Below are 20,133 nucleotides of genomic sequence, written 5' to 3' on the forward strand. Positions count from 1 at the left end.
TCCTGTTCCTAACCCCCACCCACAGAGACAATCCCTCCATGGCGTCCACCTTTTCTGCAGCCTTGACACTATCTCTGATCAACAGTGCCATGCCCCCACCTCTTTTGCCTCCCTTCCTGTCCTTTCTGAAACATCTAAAACCTGGCACTTGAAGTAACCATTCCTGTCCCTGAGCCATCCGAGTCTCTGTAATGGCCACCACATCATATTTCCAAGTAACGATTCATGCTCTAATCTCATCCACTTCATTCACAACACTCCTTGCATTGAAACAGACACATCTCAAGCCTTCGGTCTGAGCTCGTCCCTTCTCTATCACCTGCCTATCCTCCCTCTCGCACGGTCTACAAGCTTTCTCTATTTGTGAGCTAACTTCCTCTTCCCCAGTCTCTTCAATTCAGTTCCCACCCCTCAACAATTCTAGTTTAAACTGTCCCCAGTAGCCTTAGCAAACCTCCCTGCCAGGATATTGGTTCCTGGGATTCAAGTGCAACCCATCCTTTTTGTACAGGTCACCCCTGCCCCAAAAGAGGTCCCAATGATCCAGAAATCTGAATCCCTGCCCCCTGCTCCAATCCCTCAGCCACACATTTATCCTCCACCTCATTCTATTCCTATTCTCACTGTCGCGTGGCACAGGCAGTAATCCCGAGATTACTACCTTTGTGGTCCTGCTTCTCAACTTCCTTCCTAACTCCCTGTAGTCTGTTTTCAGGACCTCTTCCCATTTCCTACCCATGTCATTGGTACCAATATGTACCACGACCTCTGGCTGTTCTCCCTCCCACAGCAGGATATCGACGTGATCCGAAACATCCCTGACCCTGGCAAACTACCATCTGAGTTTCTTTCCTGCATCCACAGAATCACCTGTGTGACCCTCTAACTATCGAGTCTCCTATCACTACTGCCTTCCTCTTCCTTTCCCTACCCTTCTGAGCCACAGGGCCAGACTCTGTGCCAGAGGCACAGCCACTGTCACTTCCCCAGGTAGGCTATCTCCCCCAACAGTACTCAAACAGGAGTACTTATTGTCAAGGGGTACAGCCACAGGGGTACTCTCTAGTACCTGACTCTTCCCCTTCCCTCTCCTGACTGTGACCCATTTCTCTGTCTCCCGTGGCCCCGGAGTGACCACCTGCCTGTAACTCCTCTCTATCACCTCCTCACTCTCCCTGACCAGACGAAGGTCATCGAGTTGCATTTCCAGTTCCCTAACTCGGTCCCTCAGGAGCTGCAGCTCGACACATCGGGTGCAGGTATGGCCATCCGGGAGGCTGGGAGACTCCAGGACCCCCCACATCTGACACCGAGCACAGAAAACTGGCCTCACACACATACTTCCTACCTCACCTCGTCCCGGTACTAACTAAACCCGTTGAGCTAAAGCCCTACCACTCTGCTGCCGCTCACTCCGATAGTGGCCAGACCAGGTCTGGATGGCAGATTTTCTCTCCTGAAGACTAATTGTGAACTAGATGGGCTCTAGAAACAACCGAGTAGTTTAGTGGTCACAATTACTAATGACTCGCTTCTTTGGTTAAATTTCAGATTATTCAGCGAAATTCTATGGAAGACGTGGTGGGGTCCAAAATGGATGATTCACCCTGCAGGTTGTTCAAGTAATTTAACACCGTTCCACCACCTCTAAAACACACAGTTCCTTCTGTTATTACCGTATCTGGATACTGGCTGGCTCATAAAAGTTGTAAAGAGGAATTATAAGCAGTCGTCCTGAAGAAGTATATTAACAGTTACAAAGTAGAGCATTCGCATTGCAGCTCCTTCCCTCACCGGCACTCCAGCAATTCATTAACATTTTTTTCCAGAGCAGCTTCCAGATCTTTCAGCATTCCCCCCGGAAAGACGAGAACAGCAGGCACAGCTGCCAGACCCAAACTATAATAGCTTGAAAATACTTTGCCATTCCTGCACTATTCCCAGATCAGGATTGGGCAGCGACCTCGCCCGAAGGATAGGAGCAGTTTGAGGAGGTGTCTCTCCATTCACCTCGGCAGGGATTGAAAATCAACACTGCACCCTGCATCGGACGATCAGAGAGGATAATTGTCTCACCTGTAGCTTAATGACCACATTCCCCAGAAAATCATCCTGCTCATGCTTTCGAGCTGCCTTCTTCACGTCTTTGAAGAGCCTGCAAGGCGAATCATAGTCGGGTTCAGCAGCGAGAACCATCGGACACTGAAACGCCTGGAGGGCTGAGGTAGAGGTATGAATGGGGAAGGTGGAAATGGTGACACTGAAACTGGTTCTCAATAAGAGGCAAAAAGCAAGGGATTAGTGGATCAGGGTTAATAAAAAGTTGTGTAGTTGGGTAATATGGAGCATGGGGTGGGGGAGAAGGTCAGGTTGGTATTTGGGTGATATAGAAAGCACTGACGGAGTGAGGAAGGAGGAGTTGGACGTGGGCATGGGAATTAGGAAGAGTTCAAACAGAAGTGGATCAGCATTGGGAATTAGAAACAGACAATGTCAATGATCTTGAATATGAGGAGTTCTTTGAATGGACAGGAAGTAAATTCCCTAAGATCCAAGGAGAAGAGGTACACAGGATCCAAACTTAACTCAGTTACTGGAAGTGAGGGACAATGGTTGAACGGTGTTTTAGTGAAGGAAAAACGATTACTAATATTCATCGATAGGCATGGTACTCAATCTTTTGACTTCAGCAATACTTGTTAATTAATTTAGACATTAATTTCAGGGGCTTGCATATGATATAAAAATTGGCCAGGTGGTTGACTGTGAGTAGGAACGTTTTGGACTACAGGGAGCCATCATTGACTTGAGCAGAAAACCAGCAAATGTAATTTAATCCAGAGAAGTGTAAGGTAATGCATTTGGGAAATGCAGGACAGCAGAGGGCAGATAATGAGCTGTGAGAGGTCTACTGATCTTTAAAAACCACAAGAAACATCAATGTAACAAGACACGCAGGGTGTTAACTGTGATGTCGAATATATAAACAGCACTGGTTACATCAGCTTGAGCACTACAGACAGGTCTGGTCAATATACTATAGGAAAGATGGGATTGCATAGAAGAGAGTGCCGAGGAGACTGATAATTATTTACTTCAGTTTACTGAACCTTCCGTCCTCCCACTTATTTCCCTGTGAGTCATTCTCTCTCTCACACCCTCCTCCAAATCATTCTCCCGTCCGACTCCTGCAATTACCAATTAACCAACTAATCCATGCAGTTTTGGGAGGTGGGTGGAAACCCACAGTCGCAGTATGAACTTACAGATGCTGCCCGAGCTGCTGGGTTCCTCCAGCTTGTTGTACGCGTTGCTTTGACCACAGCATCTGCAGTGCACTTTGTGTTGTGTATGAACTTACAAATGCCACATAGTCAGCGCTGGGTCTCTTGCAGCTGTCCTACCTGTGTCACCACGTCACACTTAAAAGCCTCTTTCTCATTTGGTGAGAATCAAAACCTGGCAAGCAAGAGTCCAGCACACAACCAACGATGTTTCAGAGCGGACAGCTGTAACCATGGCCAAAAGTTACATAACCCGGGATTGGGACATTAAGGTACATAAATAGGCAGGATCAATTTTGCAGAGGGCAGAGACTAAATAAGGTAATAAATGCAGTCACCCCACCAACATCATCATATTTAACCAGTCCGGTATACGTTTTTGAAGAGCAACAATTTGATGTATGGCTCAGTGCCGGAAGGTGGATCAGTTTCAGTAACTCTTCTTCAACCAGCACCGATTTGATGGGACAAATGGCCTCCTTCTGAGTTGTACATCCTCTGGGATGCCAAGATTCATTCGTATCCCAAAAAGAGGGCAATGGATATGGAGCTAATGTCAGTGAAACTACGGCCGAGTCTGTTAAGAAAATGTGGAGTGGGATTAAGATTCTGGCTGTGGTGTATCTGTCAGTCTCTGTCACCACCAAAACTCTTGTCTGAACGAGTCATGCACACAGCAGGAAGTAATGCCCATTACCTCTTCAGCCCATGGATCCCATGGATTTCAGCCAGGCGCACATTTGCAGATTCATCATCATCCAGGTCCCTGAGAACAATCAGAACATTATCCGCAAAAGCATCTGCTATGGCCCTTTCAATTCAGCTTAGCCGTCACAGTAACAGGCTGCTCTTACACAATGCCACCCAGCCGAGCAGCCCTGCCCTGCTCTACTACCCCATTTGATACAGGTCTATGGAGGGGTTGTATTATTACAAGGGTATAGAGAAAGAGGGATGACTTTCAGGTTGATGCTCGGCCATGGGTACAGAGTGAGACAGTGGGGTGCATTAAAGGCTGTGGTGGAAGTGTAGCAATGGGTTCAGTTTAGTGTTAATACAAGGCTACTGGGACACAGTGCCCTAAGGGTTTTGATTACATATGTTAAGGGTGGGGTGCAGGAGAGAAACTATGGATCAGTTGAGGCTGACACAGATTGTGGGGAGAAAGTGGGATGGTGGGAATAATTTTGGATAAATAGAATAACACAGAAAGAATGGGGTAATGAGAGATTTGTCTGCACTTAAGTGCCATTACAAAGAAAGCACAGCATCAGCATCACCCATACTTTCTTAGGAGACTGTGAAGATTTGGCATGTCATCCAAAACTTTTAACAAATTTCTAAAGCAGCATCCATCATCAGGGATCCCCAACACCCAGACCATGCTGTCTTCTCACTTCCGCCATCGGGAGCCTCAGACCTCACACCACCAGGGTCAGGAACAGTTACTACCCCTCATACTCTTGAAACAGTGAAGATAACTTCACTCACCCCATCACTGAATTCTTCCCACAGCCTATGGACTCACTTTGAAGAATCTTCAGCTCATGTTCTCCTTATCTATAGCTTATTTATTATCATTATTAATGCTTTTCTTTCTCTTACTTTTTCTATTTGCACAGTTTGTTTTTCTTTTGTACATCAGTTGTTTGTCCATCCTGTTGAATGTGGTTTTTCATAGATTCTACTTCGTTACTTGGAGTTACTGTGATCTCCCAGAGGAAAATGGATCTCAGGGTGGTACAGTATGGATACTGTGATTGCCCACAGGAAAATGAATCTCAGGGTGGTACAGTATGGATACTGTGATCTCCCAGAGGAAAATGGATCTCAGGGTGGTACAGTATGGATACTGTGATCTCCCAGAGGAAAATGGATCTCAGGGTGGTACAGTATGGATACTGTGATCTCCCAGAGGAAAGTGGATCTCAGGGTGGTACAGTATGGATACTGTGATCTCCCAGAGGAAAGTGGATCTCAGGGTGGTACAGTATGGATACTGTGATCTCCCAGAGGAAAGTGGATCTCAGGGTGGTACAGTATGGATACTGTGATCTCCCAGAGGAAAGTGGATCTCAGGGTGGTACAGTATGGATACTGTGATCTCCCACAGGAAAATGGATCTCAGGGTGGTACAGTATGGATACTGTGATCTCCCAGAGGAAAATGAATCTCAGGGTGGTACAGTATGGATACTGTGATCTCCCAGAGGAAAATGGATCTCAGGGTGGTACAGTATGGATACTGTGATTGCCCACAGGAAAATGAATCTCAGGGTGGTACAGTATGGATACTGTGATCTCCCAGAGGAAAGTGGATCTCAGGGTGGTACAGTATGGATACTGTGATCTCCCACAGGAAAATGGATCTCAGGGTGGTACAGTATGGATACTGTGATCTCCCAGAGGAAAATGAATCTCAGGGTGGTACAGTATGGATACTGTGATCTCCCAGAGGAAAATGGATCTCAGGGTGGTACAGTATGGATACTGTGATTGCCCACAGGAAAATGAATCTCAGGGTGGTACAGTATGGATACTGTGATCTCCCAGAGGAAAGTGGATCTCAGGGTGGTACAGTATGGATACTGTGATCTCCCAGAGGAAAGTGGATCTCAGGGTGGTACAGTATGGATACTGTGATCTCCCAGAGGAAAGTGGATCTCAGGGTGGTACAGTATGGATACTGTGATCTCCCAGAGGAAAGTGGATCTCAGGGTGGTACAGTATGGATACTGTGATCTCCCAGAGGAAAGTGGATCTCAGGGTGGTACAGTATGGATACTGTGATCTCCCAGAGGAAAGTGGATCTCAGGGTGGTACAGTATGGATACTGTGATCTCCCACAGGAAAATGGATCTCAGGGTGGTACAGTATGGATACTGTGATCTCCCAGAGGAAAATGAATCTCAGGGTGGTACAGTATGGATACTGTGATCTCCCAGAGGAAAATGGATCTCAGGGTGGTACAGTATGGATACTGTGATTGCCCACAGGAAAATGAATCTCAGGGTGGTACAGTATGGATACTGTGATCTCCCAGAGGAAAGTGGATCTCAGGGTGGTACAGTATGGATACTGTGATCTCCCAGAGGAAAGTGGATCTCAGGGTGGTACAGTATGGATACTGTGATCTCCCACAGGAAAATGGATCTCAGGGTGGTACAGTATGGATACTGTGATCTCCCAGAGGAAAGTGGATCTCAGGGTGGTACAGTATGGATACTGTGATCTCCCACAGGAAAATGGATCTCAGGGTGGTACAGTATGGATACTGTGATCTCCCAGAGGAAAATGAATCTCAGGGTGGTACAGTATGGATACTGTGATCTCCCAGAGGAAAATGGATCTCAGGGTGGTACAGTATGGATACTGTGATTGCCCACAGGAAAATGAATCTCAGGGTGGTACAGTATGGATACTGTGATCTCCCAGAGGAAAATGGATCTCAGGGTGGTACAGTATGGATACTGTGATTGCCCACAGGAAAATGGATCTCAGGGTGGTACAGTATGAATACTGTGATCTCCCACAGGAAAATGGATCTCAGGGTGGTACAGTATGGATACTGTGATCTCCCACAGGAAAATGGATCTCAGGGTGGTACAGTATGGATACTGTGATTGCCCACAGGAAAATGAATCTCAGGGTGGTACAGTATGGATACTGTGATCTCCCAGAGGAAAATGAATCTCAGGGTGGTACAGTATGGATACTGTGATCTCCCACAGGAAAATGGATCTCAGGGTGGTACAGTATGGATACTGTGATCTCCCACAGGAAAATAGACCTCAGGGTGGTACAGTATGGATACTGTGATCTCCCAGAGGAAAATGTATCTCAGGGTGGTACAGTATGGATACTGTGATCTCCCACAGGAAAATGGATCTCAGGGTGGTACAGTATGGATACTGTGATCTCCCAGAGGAAAATGGATCTCAGGGTGGTACAGTATGGATACTGTGATCTCCCACAGGAAAATGGATCTCAGGGTGGTACAGTATGGATACTGTGATCTCCCAGAGGAAAATGGATCTCAGGGTGGTACAGTATGGATACTGTGATCTCCCACAGGTAAATGGATCTCAGGGTGGTACAGTATGGATACTGTGATCTCCCAGAGGAAAATGGATCTCAGGGTGGTACAGTATGGATAATGTGATCTCCCAGAGGAAAATGGATCTCAGGGTGGTACAGTATGGATACTGTGATCTCCCAGAGGAAAGTGGATCTCAGGGTGGTACAGTATGGATACTGTGATCTCCCAGAGGAAAATGGATCTCAGGGTGGTACAGTATGGATAATGTGATCTCCCAGAGGAAAATGAATCTCAGGGTGGTACAGTATGGATACTGTGATCTCCCAGAGGAAAATGGATCTCAGGGTGGTACAGTATGGATACTGTGATCTCCCAGAGGAAAGTGGATCTCAGGGTGGTACAGTATGGATACTGTGATCTCCCACAGGAAAATGGATCTCAGGGTGGTACAGTATGGATACTGTGATCTCCCAGAGGAAAATGGATCTCAGGGTGGTACAGTATGGATACTGTGATCTCCCAGAGGAAAGTGGATCTCAGGGTGGTACAGTATGGATACTGTGATCTCCCAGAGGAAAGTGGATCTCAGGGTGGTACAGTATGGATACTGTGATCTCCCACAGGAAAATGGATCTCAGGGTGGTACAGTATGGATACTGTGATCTCCCAGAGGAAAATGGATCTCAGGGTGGTACAGTATGGATACTGTGATTGCCCACAGGAAAATGAATCTCAGGGTGGTACAGTATGGATACTGTGATCTCCCAGAGGAAAGTGGATCTCAGGGTGGTACAGTATGGATACTGTGATCTCCCAGAGGAAAGTGGATCTCAGGGTGGTACAGTATGGATACTGTGATCTCCCACAGGAAAATGGATCTCAGGGTGGTACAGTATGGATACTGTGATCTCCCAGAGGAAAATGGATCTCAGGGTGGTACAGTATGGATACTGTGATTGCCCACAGGAAAATGAATCTCAGGGTGGTACAGTATGGATACTGTGATCTCCCAGAGGAAAATGGATCTCAGGGTGGTACAGTATGGATACTGTGATTGCCCACAGGAAAATGGATCTCAGGGTGGTACAGTATGGATACTGTGATCTCCCACAGGAAAATGGATCTCAGGGTGGTACAGTATGGATACTGTGATCTCCCACAGGAAAATGGATCTCAGGGTGGTACAGTATGGATACTGTGATTGCCCACAGGAAAATGGATCTCAGGGTGGTACAGTATGGATACTGTGATCTCCCAGAGGAAAATGAATCTCAGGGTGGTACAGTATGGATACTGTGATCTCCCACAGGAAAATGGATCTCAGGGTGGTACAGTATGGATACTGTGATCTCCCACAGGAAAATGGATCTCAGGGTGGTACAGTATGGATACTGTGATCTCCCAGAGGAAAATGAATCTCAGGGTGGTACAGTATGGATACTGTGATCTCCCAGAGGAAAGTGGATCTCAGGGTGGTACAGTATGGATACTGTGATCTCCCAGAGGAAAATGAATCTCAGGTTGGTACAGTATGGATACTGTGATCTCCCACAGGAAAATGGATCTCAGGGTGGTACAGTATGGATACTGTGATCTCCCACAGGAAAATGGATCTCAGGGTGGTACAGTATGGATACTGTGATTGCCCACAGGAAAATGAATCTCAGGGTGGTACAGTATGGATACTGTGATCTCCCAGAGGAAAATGAATCTCAGGGTGGTACAGTATGGATACTGTGATCTCCCACAGGAAAATGGATCTCAGGGTGGTACAGTATGGATACTGTGATCTCCCAGAGGAAAATGAATCTCAGGGTGGTACAGTATGGATACTGTGATCTCCCAGAGGAAAGTGGATCTCAGGGTGGTACAGTATGGATAATGTGATCTCCCAGAGGAAAATGGATCTCAGGGTGGTACAGTATGGATACTGTGATCTCCCACAGGAAAATGGATCTCAGGGTGGTACAGTATGGATACTGTGATCTCCCAGAGGAAAATGGATCTCAGGGTGGTACAGTATGGATACTGTGATCTCCCAGAGGAAAGTGGATCTCAGGGTGGTACAGTATATGGTGTACTTTGATAACAAATTTACTTTGAACGTTTAACTTTTTTCAGCACAGGAGCAAGGATGACTGCTACAAGCACACTGGCATGTTATTACCGGAGAATTGATAAACCTGCCACTGACAGTGTGCAGCAAATTAGGGCCGAGTGTGAGGACAGTTCAAATTGACAAGGTTTGTAATCGCTGGATGTCAGTGGAAATGATACTGACACCCTTGGCCCACTGGATGCTGGAAATTCCCCAGGCTGAGGAAGGGGTTTGGCAGGGGCAGCAGTTGCATTCTCAGGATTTGGGATAGTTCATTTCGGGATGAGATGAGGGAATGGATACGTCCTCTCTCAGAGAGTGATGGGCATGGAATTCTCAACCACGCAGGGCTGGGAAGGCTTGGTTGTTCAACATTTTAAAAGAGGACAGAGACTAATTTCTTGACACAAACAGCACTGAGGGGGCATGGAAAGCAGGGCAATGTGATACTGAGACAGAAGTTCAGGCTGGGGGAAGTGTGAGGAATAAAATAAATGGGATTAGTATCAGAGGACAGCATGGACTCAGTGGGCTGAAGGGCTCATTTCTGACCCTCTGTCATTGTAGCCAGTGGTGCAGGAGGCTGACGGGGCTGAGTGTCTGGATGATTTTCTGACCCAGGCATGGTGGTGTGGTGTCCCTCTCCACAAGATAAATGTCATTTCACCCCACAACCCTCAAGGCTCTTCTCAACACCTTCTGGGTTTTGGGATCAGAATACTCACCACATTTCCACATAAAGCTCAGTAAGATGGATATCTTTGACTTCCCTGCAAATGAAAGAATATAGTTATCAATGAAGTCTGTGAGCAAGTATTTTGTCCGTCCACAGAGAGTACCACAGATCTCCAGGACAAACCTGTTCACTACCATCAACACCAACTGTCCACCTTTTGCAAAAATATCCACAGTCTACATTGTAATAAAGTAGAGCCCAGGATATCTTCTCTCCTTGTCAGCGCCCGCTCATGGACTCTCAGCTCTTTGATCCAGGATAGCAGCTGCAATTGAAGCTCTACAGAGAACCAGCACTCAATTATTAGGCTTGGCCCACCTTCAGATGCAAGTTTATAGTGAGCCTGCTGGTCTTAGAGAGAGGAGTGGCTGAGAATCCATTGAAAATAAGCTGCTGTCATCTCCTCAGCCCCTCCTTCATCAGAAAGTCAGTCTTGGTTCCAGCTTCCCATCACTGTACAATGACACACTGTGGGGAACAAAAGGAGGACAGATTCATCCTCCACAGGGAAAATATGCACTAGTAAATGCCCAGCAACACAGAACTTAGTCCATGGAGACCCGAGAGGCTGCAGATGCTGGAACCTGAAGCAACAAACGTGCTGGAGGAGTGTCACAAACACTACAAAATCTGCAGATGCTGGAAATGCAAAGCAACACACACATCAACGATAAAGAGTCTTGGCCTGAAACACCGACTGTTGCTCTTTTCCTTGGTTGCTGGAAAGGTTGACATCTTGGATGTGCTGGAGGAGCTCAGCGCATTGAGCAGTATGACATCAGATTGGTTGTTGAACTCAGATTATGGTGCCTGAAGCGAGTGACAAAAATGGCACTAAAATATTCAAACAGGAATTATAAAGACCAATACAAAGCAGAGATACAGAAGAGAGAGAAAACACGAGTTGTGATTTTCCAGCTTCAGCGCCAGGACAAACCATGAAAACAGACTGGCACCATTGACACTCACAGGAGAAAGGTTTCATTCCAGGTGGGGTTCAGGGTCTGCCTCTTGACCTCTGTTCTCTGAATTTGATGCTGTGGGATCACCTCCTTCATCACAGCTTTCTGGCGTCTCCTAGGCTGGGGACTCTCGATTTTATGGGTATCTTCTTCGTGGGTTTCTTCGGACACCCTCAGCCCCAGCAAACAGTAAGGGTCACTGAAACCTGGAGGAAAGAACATCTGAATTTAATATGAAACAAATGGGACAGGGCATCTCCGGTCTCAGCCCGAATCTGTCACACCCGTGTACACCCTCTGTCACACAAGTGTACACCCTCTGTCACACCAGTGTACACACCCCTCTGCCACACCAGTGTACACCCTCTGTCACACCAATGTACACACCTGTCACACCAGTGTACACACCCCTCTGCCACACCAGTGTACACCCTCTGTCACACCAGTGTACACCCCCCTCTGTCACACCAGTGTACACCCTCTGTCACACCAGTGTACACCCCCCTCTGTCACACCAATGTACACCCTCTGTCACACCAGTGTACACACCCCTCTGCCACACCAGTGTACACCCTCTGTCACACAAGTGTACACCCTCTGTCACACCAGTGTACACACCCCTCTGCCACACCAGTGTACACCCTCTGTCACACCAATGTACACACCTGTCACACCAGTGTACACACCCCTCTGCCACACCAGTGTACACCCTCTGCCACACCAGTGTACACCCTCTGTCACACCAGTGTACACCCTCTGTCACACCAGTGTACACCCCCCTCTGTCACACCAGTGTACACCCTCTGTCACACCAGTGTACACCCTCTGTCACACCAGTGTACACACCCCTCTGCCACACCAGTGTACACCCTCTGTCACACCAATGTACACACCTCTCTGCCACACCAGTGTACACCCCCCTCTGTCACACCAGTGTACACCCTCTGTCACACCCGTGTACACCCTCTGTCACACCAGTGTACACCCTCTGTCACACCAGTGTACACCCCCCTCTGTCACACCAGTGTACACCCTCTGTCACACCCGTGTACACCCTCTGTCACACCAGTGTACACCCCCCTCTGTCACACCAGTGTACACCCTCTGTCACACCCATGTACACCCTCTGTCACACCAGTGTACACCCTCTGTCACACAAGTGTACACCCTCTGTCACACCAGTGTACACCCCTCTCTGTCACACCAGTGTACACCCTCTGTCACACCCATGTACCCCTCTGTCACACCAGTGTACACCCTCTGTCACACCCATGTACACCCTCTGTCACACCAGTGTACACCCTCTGTCACACCAGTGTACACCCCTCTCTGTCACACCAGTGTACACCCTCTGTCACACCAGTGTACACCCCTCTCTGTCACACCAGTGTACACCCTCTGTCACACCCATGTACACCCCCCTCTGTCACACCAGTGTACACCCTCTGTCACACCAATGTACACACCTCTCTGTCACACCAGTGTACACCCTCTGTCACACCAGTGTACACTCCCCTCTGTCACACCAGTGTACACCCTCTGTCACACCCATGTACACCCTCTGTCACACCAGTGTACACCCTCTGTCACACCAGTGTACACCCCCCTCTGTCACACCAGTGTACACCCTCTGTCACGCCAGTGTACACCCTCTGTCACACCAGTGTACACCCCTCTGTCACACCCGTGTACACCCTCTGTCACACCAGTGTACACCCCCCTCTGTCACACCAGTGTACACCCTCTGTCACACCCGTGTACACCCTCTGTCACACCAGTGTACACCCCCCTCTGTCACACCAGTGTACACCCTCTGTCACACCCGTGTACACCCTCTGTCACACCAGTGTACACCCCCCTCTGTCACACCAGTGTACACCCTCTGTCACACCCATGTACACCCTCTGTCACACCAGTGTACACCCTCTGTCACACCCGTGTACACCCTCTGTCACACCAGTGTACACCCCCCTCTGTCACACCAGTGTACACCCTCTGTCACACCCATGTACACCCTCTGTCACACCAGTGTACACCCTCTGTCACACCAGTGTACACCCCTCTCTGTTACACCAGTGTACACCCTGTCACACCCGTGTACACCCCCCTCTGTCACACCAGTGTACACCCTCTGTCACACCAGTGTACACCCTCTGTCACACCAGTGTACGCCACCCTCTGTCACACCAGTGTACACCCTCTGTCACACCCGTGTACACCCTCTGTCACACCAGTGTACACCCTCTGTCACACCAGTGTACACCCCCCTCTGTCACACCAGTGTACGCCCCCCTCTGTCACACCAGTGTACACCCTCTGTCACACCAGTGTACACCCTCTGTCACACCCGTGTACACCCTCTGTCACACCAGTGTACACACCCCTCTCAGGTGGCTGGCTAGGAGCTGAACAGAAAGGTTACAAAACACATCCAGTTTTAACCTGGATGAAACCTACCCTACCCGGTAATGAGGTTGAAAATTCCCCCCTTTCCCTGAGGTCATTATGACATTACCGTTGTTACCGTCTCCTATCTCAGTTTCCATGCTTTTACGAAAACCATGCCCAGCCTTACTTTCCCTGCACATCAGTCCTGGAATATGTTCATGACAGGAGGAAAAGAGATGTGAAACTAATGCAATTGATCACAGAAACCAGCCTCCCCTCCATGGACTCAGCTCCCAAGACTTCTCACTACACAGCTGTTATAAGAATCCCTTGTATGACAGGACGGACTCCTGACATCTCAACCTACCTCATCATGATCTTTGCTCTGCACTTTCCCTGTAACTTTAAAAGTAATTCTGCATTCTATTCCCGGTTTTCCTTCTACTACCTCAATGCCAATGCTCTGTATTGATGGCATGCCAGAGAGGTGAGAGTGGATATCGACCACTGGAAAATTATGCTGGAGTTGTGGTAATGGGATACTAAGAATGGTAAACAAACTTAAGTATTTTTCATTAGACTTCACAGTGTAAGACACCAGCAGTATGTCAAGAGTATCAGGGGCATGAGTGAGTGTAGTTGCTATTATGAAGAAGCTGCTTAGGAAGTTGAAAGGTCTGAAGGTAGATGAGTAAATGGACTACACCCCGGGTTCTGAAGGAGGTATCTGAAGAGATTGTGGAAGCATAGTTATAATCTTTCAAGAATCACAAGATTTTGGAATTGTTTGGTAGGGACTGGAAAATTGTAAATGTCACTCCACTCTTTAAGAAGGGAGAGAGGCAGAAGAAAGGACATTATACACTAGTTCACCTGAATTCAATTGTTGGAAAGATGTTGGAGTCCATTATTAAGGATGAGGTTTCAGGGTACTTGCAGGCACATGATAAAATAGACCCACATCAGCCTGGTTTCCTTAATGGGAAATCTTGCTAACAAATCTGTTGGAATTCTTTGAGGAACTAGCAGGCAGGATAGACAAAGGAGAATCAGTAGATATTGTTAACTTGGATTTTCTGAAGGCCTTTGACAGGGTATCACACATAAAGCTGCTTAACAAGATAAGAGCCCATGGTGTTACAGGAAAGATAGAAGATTTTCCGACTGGCAGGAAGCAAAGAGTGGGAATAAAGGGGGATTTTTCTGATTGGCTGCCAGTGACTAGTGGTATTCTGCAGGGGTTGGTATTGGGACCATATCTTTTCACATTATATGTCAATGACTTAGATGACAGAATTGATGGCTTTGTGGCCCAGTTTTCAGACGATACAAACATAGATGGAGTGGCAAGTAGCATTGATAAAGCAGGGAGTCTATAGAAGGACTTAGACAGATTGGTGAAATGAGCAAAGAAGTGGCAGATGGAATATAGTGTAGGAAAGTGTATGGTAATGCACTTTGGTAGCAATTTTCTAAATGGGAGAACATTCAAAAATCAGAAGTGCAAAAGGACTTGGGAATTCATGAGCAGGATTTCCTGAAGGTTTACAAAAAAGCTGGATGAACTCAGCAGGTTGGGCAGCATCCGTTGAAAGAAGCAGTCAACGTTTCGGGGTGAGTTCGGGTTGTACATCTTGATTTGACCACAGCATCTGCAGTGAACTTTGTGCTTCCTGAAGGTTAACTTGCAGATTGAATCGGTGATTAGGAAAGCAAATGCAATGTCAGCATTCATTTCAAGTGGCTAGAATATAAGAGCAAGAATGTAAAGCCAAGGCTTTATAAGCATAGGTCAGGCTACACTTGGAGTATTGTGCATGAAAATCTCTGCTGGGTTTGGAGATGGTCCAGAGGATGTTCATGAGAATGTCCAGGAATTAAATGGTTAACACATCTGGAGCATCTGATGGCTCTGGGCCTGTACTTGCTGGAGTTTAGAAGAATGAAGGAGATCTCATTGAAATCTATTGAATATTGAAAGACCTAAATAGAGTGGATGTGGGGAGGAATCTCTTTAGCCAGGGGATAGTGAATCTGTGGAATTCATTGCCACTGACATCTGTGGAGGCAAATTCAATAGGTATATTAAAAGAGGAGGTTGATAGGTTCTTGATTAGTCAGGGTGTCAAAGGTTACAGGGAGGAGAATAAATCAGATGTGATGGCATAGCAGAGCAGACTCGATGGGCCAAACAACCTATACCTGCTCCTGAGGCTGATGCCCTTTGGTGTGCTGGGTCAAAGTCTCTAGCCATCACAGGGTATATTATGACATGCAGCTTGCACTATTTCAGGCCAAGGACTCAAATGCCCAGTGAAAATGAGGAGAGAGCAGGGACAGGTCATAGATCCACACAGACATTGAGCAAAGAACAGAAGCTGCTGTTGCTGATGACATTATCACTGAAAAACTGCTCAGCAGAGTCATTCCAGGGTACAGCAGTCTACTTGAATGACTATCACCTGGCGTTGATTTGACCCCAGGGAACTTGATTGTTGGTGCACAGTCACTGGCTGTTTTTTTTTCAGATCAGTGATCAGGCAAAGGGGAAGGATGTGTCCTGCTCCTCTATTGGCCAATTGTCAGTTTCCTGTGTATCCTGCTCCTCTATTGGCCAATTGTCAGTTTCCTGTGTATCCTGCTCCTCTATTGGCCAATTGTCAGTTTCCTGTGTATCCTGCTCCTCTATTGGCCAATTGTCAGTTTCCTGTGTATCCTGCTCCTCTATTGGCCAATTGTCAGTTTCCTGTGTATCCTGCTCCTCTATTGGCCAATTGTCAGTTTCCTGTGTATCCTGCTCCTCTATTGGACGATTGTGAGTTTCCTGTACATTCTGCTCTAACTAAGCAGGGTCACCCAGACACAACACACCAATAATTGGTACCAAATTAATTTTTTTAATTTAATTAAGAACTGACTACAACATTCCATTTTAACCAGAAATGCTTATGTTTATTTCTATATATGTTCTTAAGGGTAGCTGTAAAATTGGCTCACTCACTGGAGTTCTTTGCTAGATCTGACTGCTAGCCAGAATGCCTTCCCACCATCAGGCAATCCCACTAGCCCCTCGCCCACACCATCACCTCTCTCCCCACCCCAGAAACATCCAGCAAGGCTCCAATGACAGTCAGACCTGCCCGCTGCCCCTGAAATATCCAGAGAGCTTCTGACAGGAGGTGTGGCTGTCAAATGCCATGCAATAAGAAAACAAAATGAACCCCAATTATTCTGTGTTTCCTGCACCTTCAATGAGCTTCACATCCTTTTTGTGGTGAGGTGACCACAATTGGACTCTATGTTCTGGTGACAACTTCTAATCTTAGTTCACCACACTTGCTGTTTGTAAACCCCAGCACACTGCCCACTCTTCTGAATCACTTTCTCATCTCGTCCTTCCTTCGTCCACGAAGTCTCTCAAATATCCATTCCTGGATCTCCAGCATACAGATACAATTATAGGAAAGCAGACCAGTATGTTTAGTTTCTTTATATCGGCTTGTCGCTGACACTAACAGGAAAAGCATCTTCTGATCTATTGGTGAAAGAATGCTTTCAATGGTAGACATTGTTTCAGCTTGAACTCACATCTGCCTATATTTGGACCCCTGGTTGCCCCTGGTATGCTGACTGGTTGCACCATGGACTGGTACAGCAATTTGAATGGGCAAAATGTTAGAAGATGCAGAGAGCATCGGGCTCGGCCCTATACAGATACACTGCTCCCCAGTATTGGTAATATTTACACAGTGGCGTCTCTAAGGTATGGCAGGTATGGCACATGCCCTGGGCGCCACCGAGCAGTTTCTGTTAAAGTCGGGCAAGCCAACCCCAGATAGTGAAAAAAGAATTTTCTTCAGATGTCTTTGATTGTCATGGGTGAGGAGCACTAGGATGGCCTTAGTTCAGAGCATTGTGTAAGAAGAACATGAAACGTTTCTTCATGAAGAAGAAGGAAAGTGGAGCTGAAGGATGGAAGAGACGAAAGTTGGAGGTGGAGGAAGCCAAGAAGTCGAGCAAGTTCTTCATGCCCTTCTTTGAAAAGTCCGGAACAAGTAGTTCGATGCGTTCCATGGAGTCGCCTGCACCTGCTACAAGTTTGTTAGAATCTGAAAGTAGATCATGTACGAACGCCTCACAAGCTGAGGAGTGCACCCACTGATGCACCATCAACAACTCTACCAGGGTCAGTGGGAGCAGCCATAGGAGCAGTCAGCAGGGGGCGTGTCCAGACAGGTATATGTAGTTCACCACAGCCGCCAAGCTGAGTGAGTGATTCACAAACACTGCCAGGTCGTTTGTCTCATATTCTTTGATGAGCACCGCTTCTGTGTCCAGCCATCGCAGCAGCGTTGTCATAGCACTGTGACGACAATCTTGCAGCTCCATTTCATCCTTCTCTAGCTGTTTTAAGATGTCTTCAACCAAGCTCTCAGCATCCTTCTGTCTTATCTGGATAAAACCAAGGAAGAATAACTTCCACATACCTCACTACTTCTGACATCTGCTCATGGTGTGTCTGATCAGGAGTCCAGTCGAACATGAGACCACAGTACTTGGCTGTACGAATGCTTCTCAGTAAACTCTGGCGAACAGTGGATGCCATCATGTGGATGAATTCATTCTGGACACCCGGTGAAAGGTAAGACGTAGATCCACGATGACTTTCCAAATGAGTGAGGTGTTCTTTTATGACAGGGTCAAGGATAGCTATTAGCTTCAGTAAGCCAAGGAAATTCACATTGGAATCATCATCTAGCTGAAGTGACTCCCTGTATCCTCGCAAAGCCTGGTTCTAAGTCGCAAGGAATTTTATGCAGTGAAGGATTCTTGTCAAGATATCATGCCACTTCTGTTTTTCTTTCTCAATCTGTGACTGAAATACCATGTCAATAACTCCTCTGTCTCCAGCTAAATTTCTTTCCGTTTCTTTCCACTGTGTGAAGCATTCCCGATGATCCTTGGCATTTTCATGAACAGTAATCCTTTCAGGGGCTTTCCACTGGTTGAATCCACTTTCCTGCTGCAATGAGGATTGATGGTTTGACCGGGAACAGAGAAGACAACAGATACAAAATGCAGATCTTTTTAGAAGGGGAATAGACCAGCCATGAGTGAGTCACTTCCTCACCACGACCATTTCCCAATTTCCTCTTGAACCAAGTTTTCTTCATTGAGCGGTTATTTGTTGGTAGGAAAGGCCCCTCACTGTTCTGGAAATACTTCAAACCCAGCTTTATTATTTCTGTTCTCAATGCATCAGGCAGAATTGCTTTTCCAGTATCCTTGTTGAACTTCAGAAGTCCAATGTCATGCTGTTCAATCACTTCTGGTATGACAGTTCGAGGCTCTTTGACACCATCCAGTTCACTAGGTTCGGTGTGATCAGGTTCAATCTCGTCTTGTAAAATCTTGTCAATAAACTCAACATCACCACCACCACCATCATCTTCCCCACCACGTTCTCTGTGGCAGTCTCACTCTTAATCTCGGCAGACTTGGATTTATCTGACTTGACTTCCTCCTCAGCTTGTGACGCATTTCTACTTGATCCACCTTCGGATTCTAACAAACTTGTATCATGTGCAGGTGATTCCATGCAACACGTCGGACTACCTGTTCCGGACTTTTCAAAGAAGGGCATGAAGAACTTGCTCGACTTCTTGGCTTCCTCCACCTCCAACTTTCGTCTCTTCCATCCTTCAGCTCCACTTTCCTTCTTCTTCATGAAGAAACGTTTCATGTTCTTCTTACACAATGCTCTGAACTAAGGCCATCCTAGTGCTCCTCACCCATGACAATCAAAGACATCTGAAGAAAATTCTTTTTTCACTATCCGAGGATGGCTTGTCTGACTTTAATAGAAACTGCTCAGTGGCACCCCCTTCAAGTGGCACCCAGGGCACGTGCCATACCTGCCATACCTTAGATACATCACTGTCTGGAGGCAGTTCCGAAAGAGGTGGCTGAAGATATCATGGCAGCATTAATAATGACCATCCAAGAATCACTAGATTCAGGAATGGTTCCGGAGGACTAAAGCATGAGAACACTACAGCACAGTACAAGCCCTTCAGCCCTCCTTGTTGTGCCGACCCATATATTCCATTTTTAAAAAGCACTAAACCCACACTACCCTGTAACCCTCCATTTTTCTTTCATCCACGTGCCTGTCCAAGAGGCTCTTAAATACCCCTAATGTTTTAGCCTCCACCACCATCCCTGGCAAGTCATTCCAGGCACCCACAACCCTCTGTGTAAAAAAAACGTACCCCTGATCTCTCCCCTAAACTTCCCTCCCTTAATTTTGTACATATGCCCTCTGGTGTTTGCTATTGGTGCCTTGGGAAACAGGTACTGACTATCCACCCTATCTATGCCTCTCATAATCTTGTAGACCTCTATCAAGTCCCCTCTCATTCCTCTACGCTCCTAAGAGAAAAGTCCCAGCTCTGCTAACCTTGCCTCAAAAGACTTGTTCTCCAATCCAGGCAACATCCTGGTAAATCTCCTCTGCACCCTCTCCATAGCTTCCACATCCTTCCTATAATGAGGTGACCAGAACTGAACACAATACTCTAAGTGCAGTCTCACCAGAGATTTATAGAGTTGCAACATGACCTCTCT

The 20,133-nt window shown here is 46.9% G+C and overlaps 1 protein-coding gene across 1 annotated transcript in view; it reads right to left on the reverse strand.

The window, feature by feature from the left end:
- Nucleotides 1–20,133, reverse strand: part of unc13d (unc-13 homolog D (C. elegans)) — a 141,121-nt gene that overhangs the window by 115,803 nt on the left and 5,185 nt on the right. The window contains exons 3-6 of the mRNA XM_059949030.1: nucleotides 11,126–11,324; nucleotides 10,146–10,190; nucleotides 3,982–4,050; nucleotides 2,077–2,155 (exon numbers count right to left, since the gene is read on the reverse strand). Of these exons, the coding sequence (XP_059805013.1) occupies nucleotides 2,077–2,155; nucleotides 3,982–4,050; nucleotides 10,146–10,190; nucleotides 11,126–11,324 (392 nt within the window). The remainder of the gene's footprint in view (nucleotides 1–2,076; nucleotides 2,156–3,981; nucleotides 4,051–10,145; nucleotides 10,191–11,125; nucleotides 11,325–20,133) is intronic.

The sequence above is a fragment of the Hypanus sabinus genome, chromosome 23, assembly GCF_030144855.1.
Source record: "Hypanus sabinus isolate sHypSab1 chromosome 23, sHypSab1.hap1, whole genome shotgun sequence".
NCBI lineage: Eukaryota > Metazoa > Chordata > Chondrichthyes > Myliobatiformes > Dasyatidae > Hypanus > Hypanus sabinus.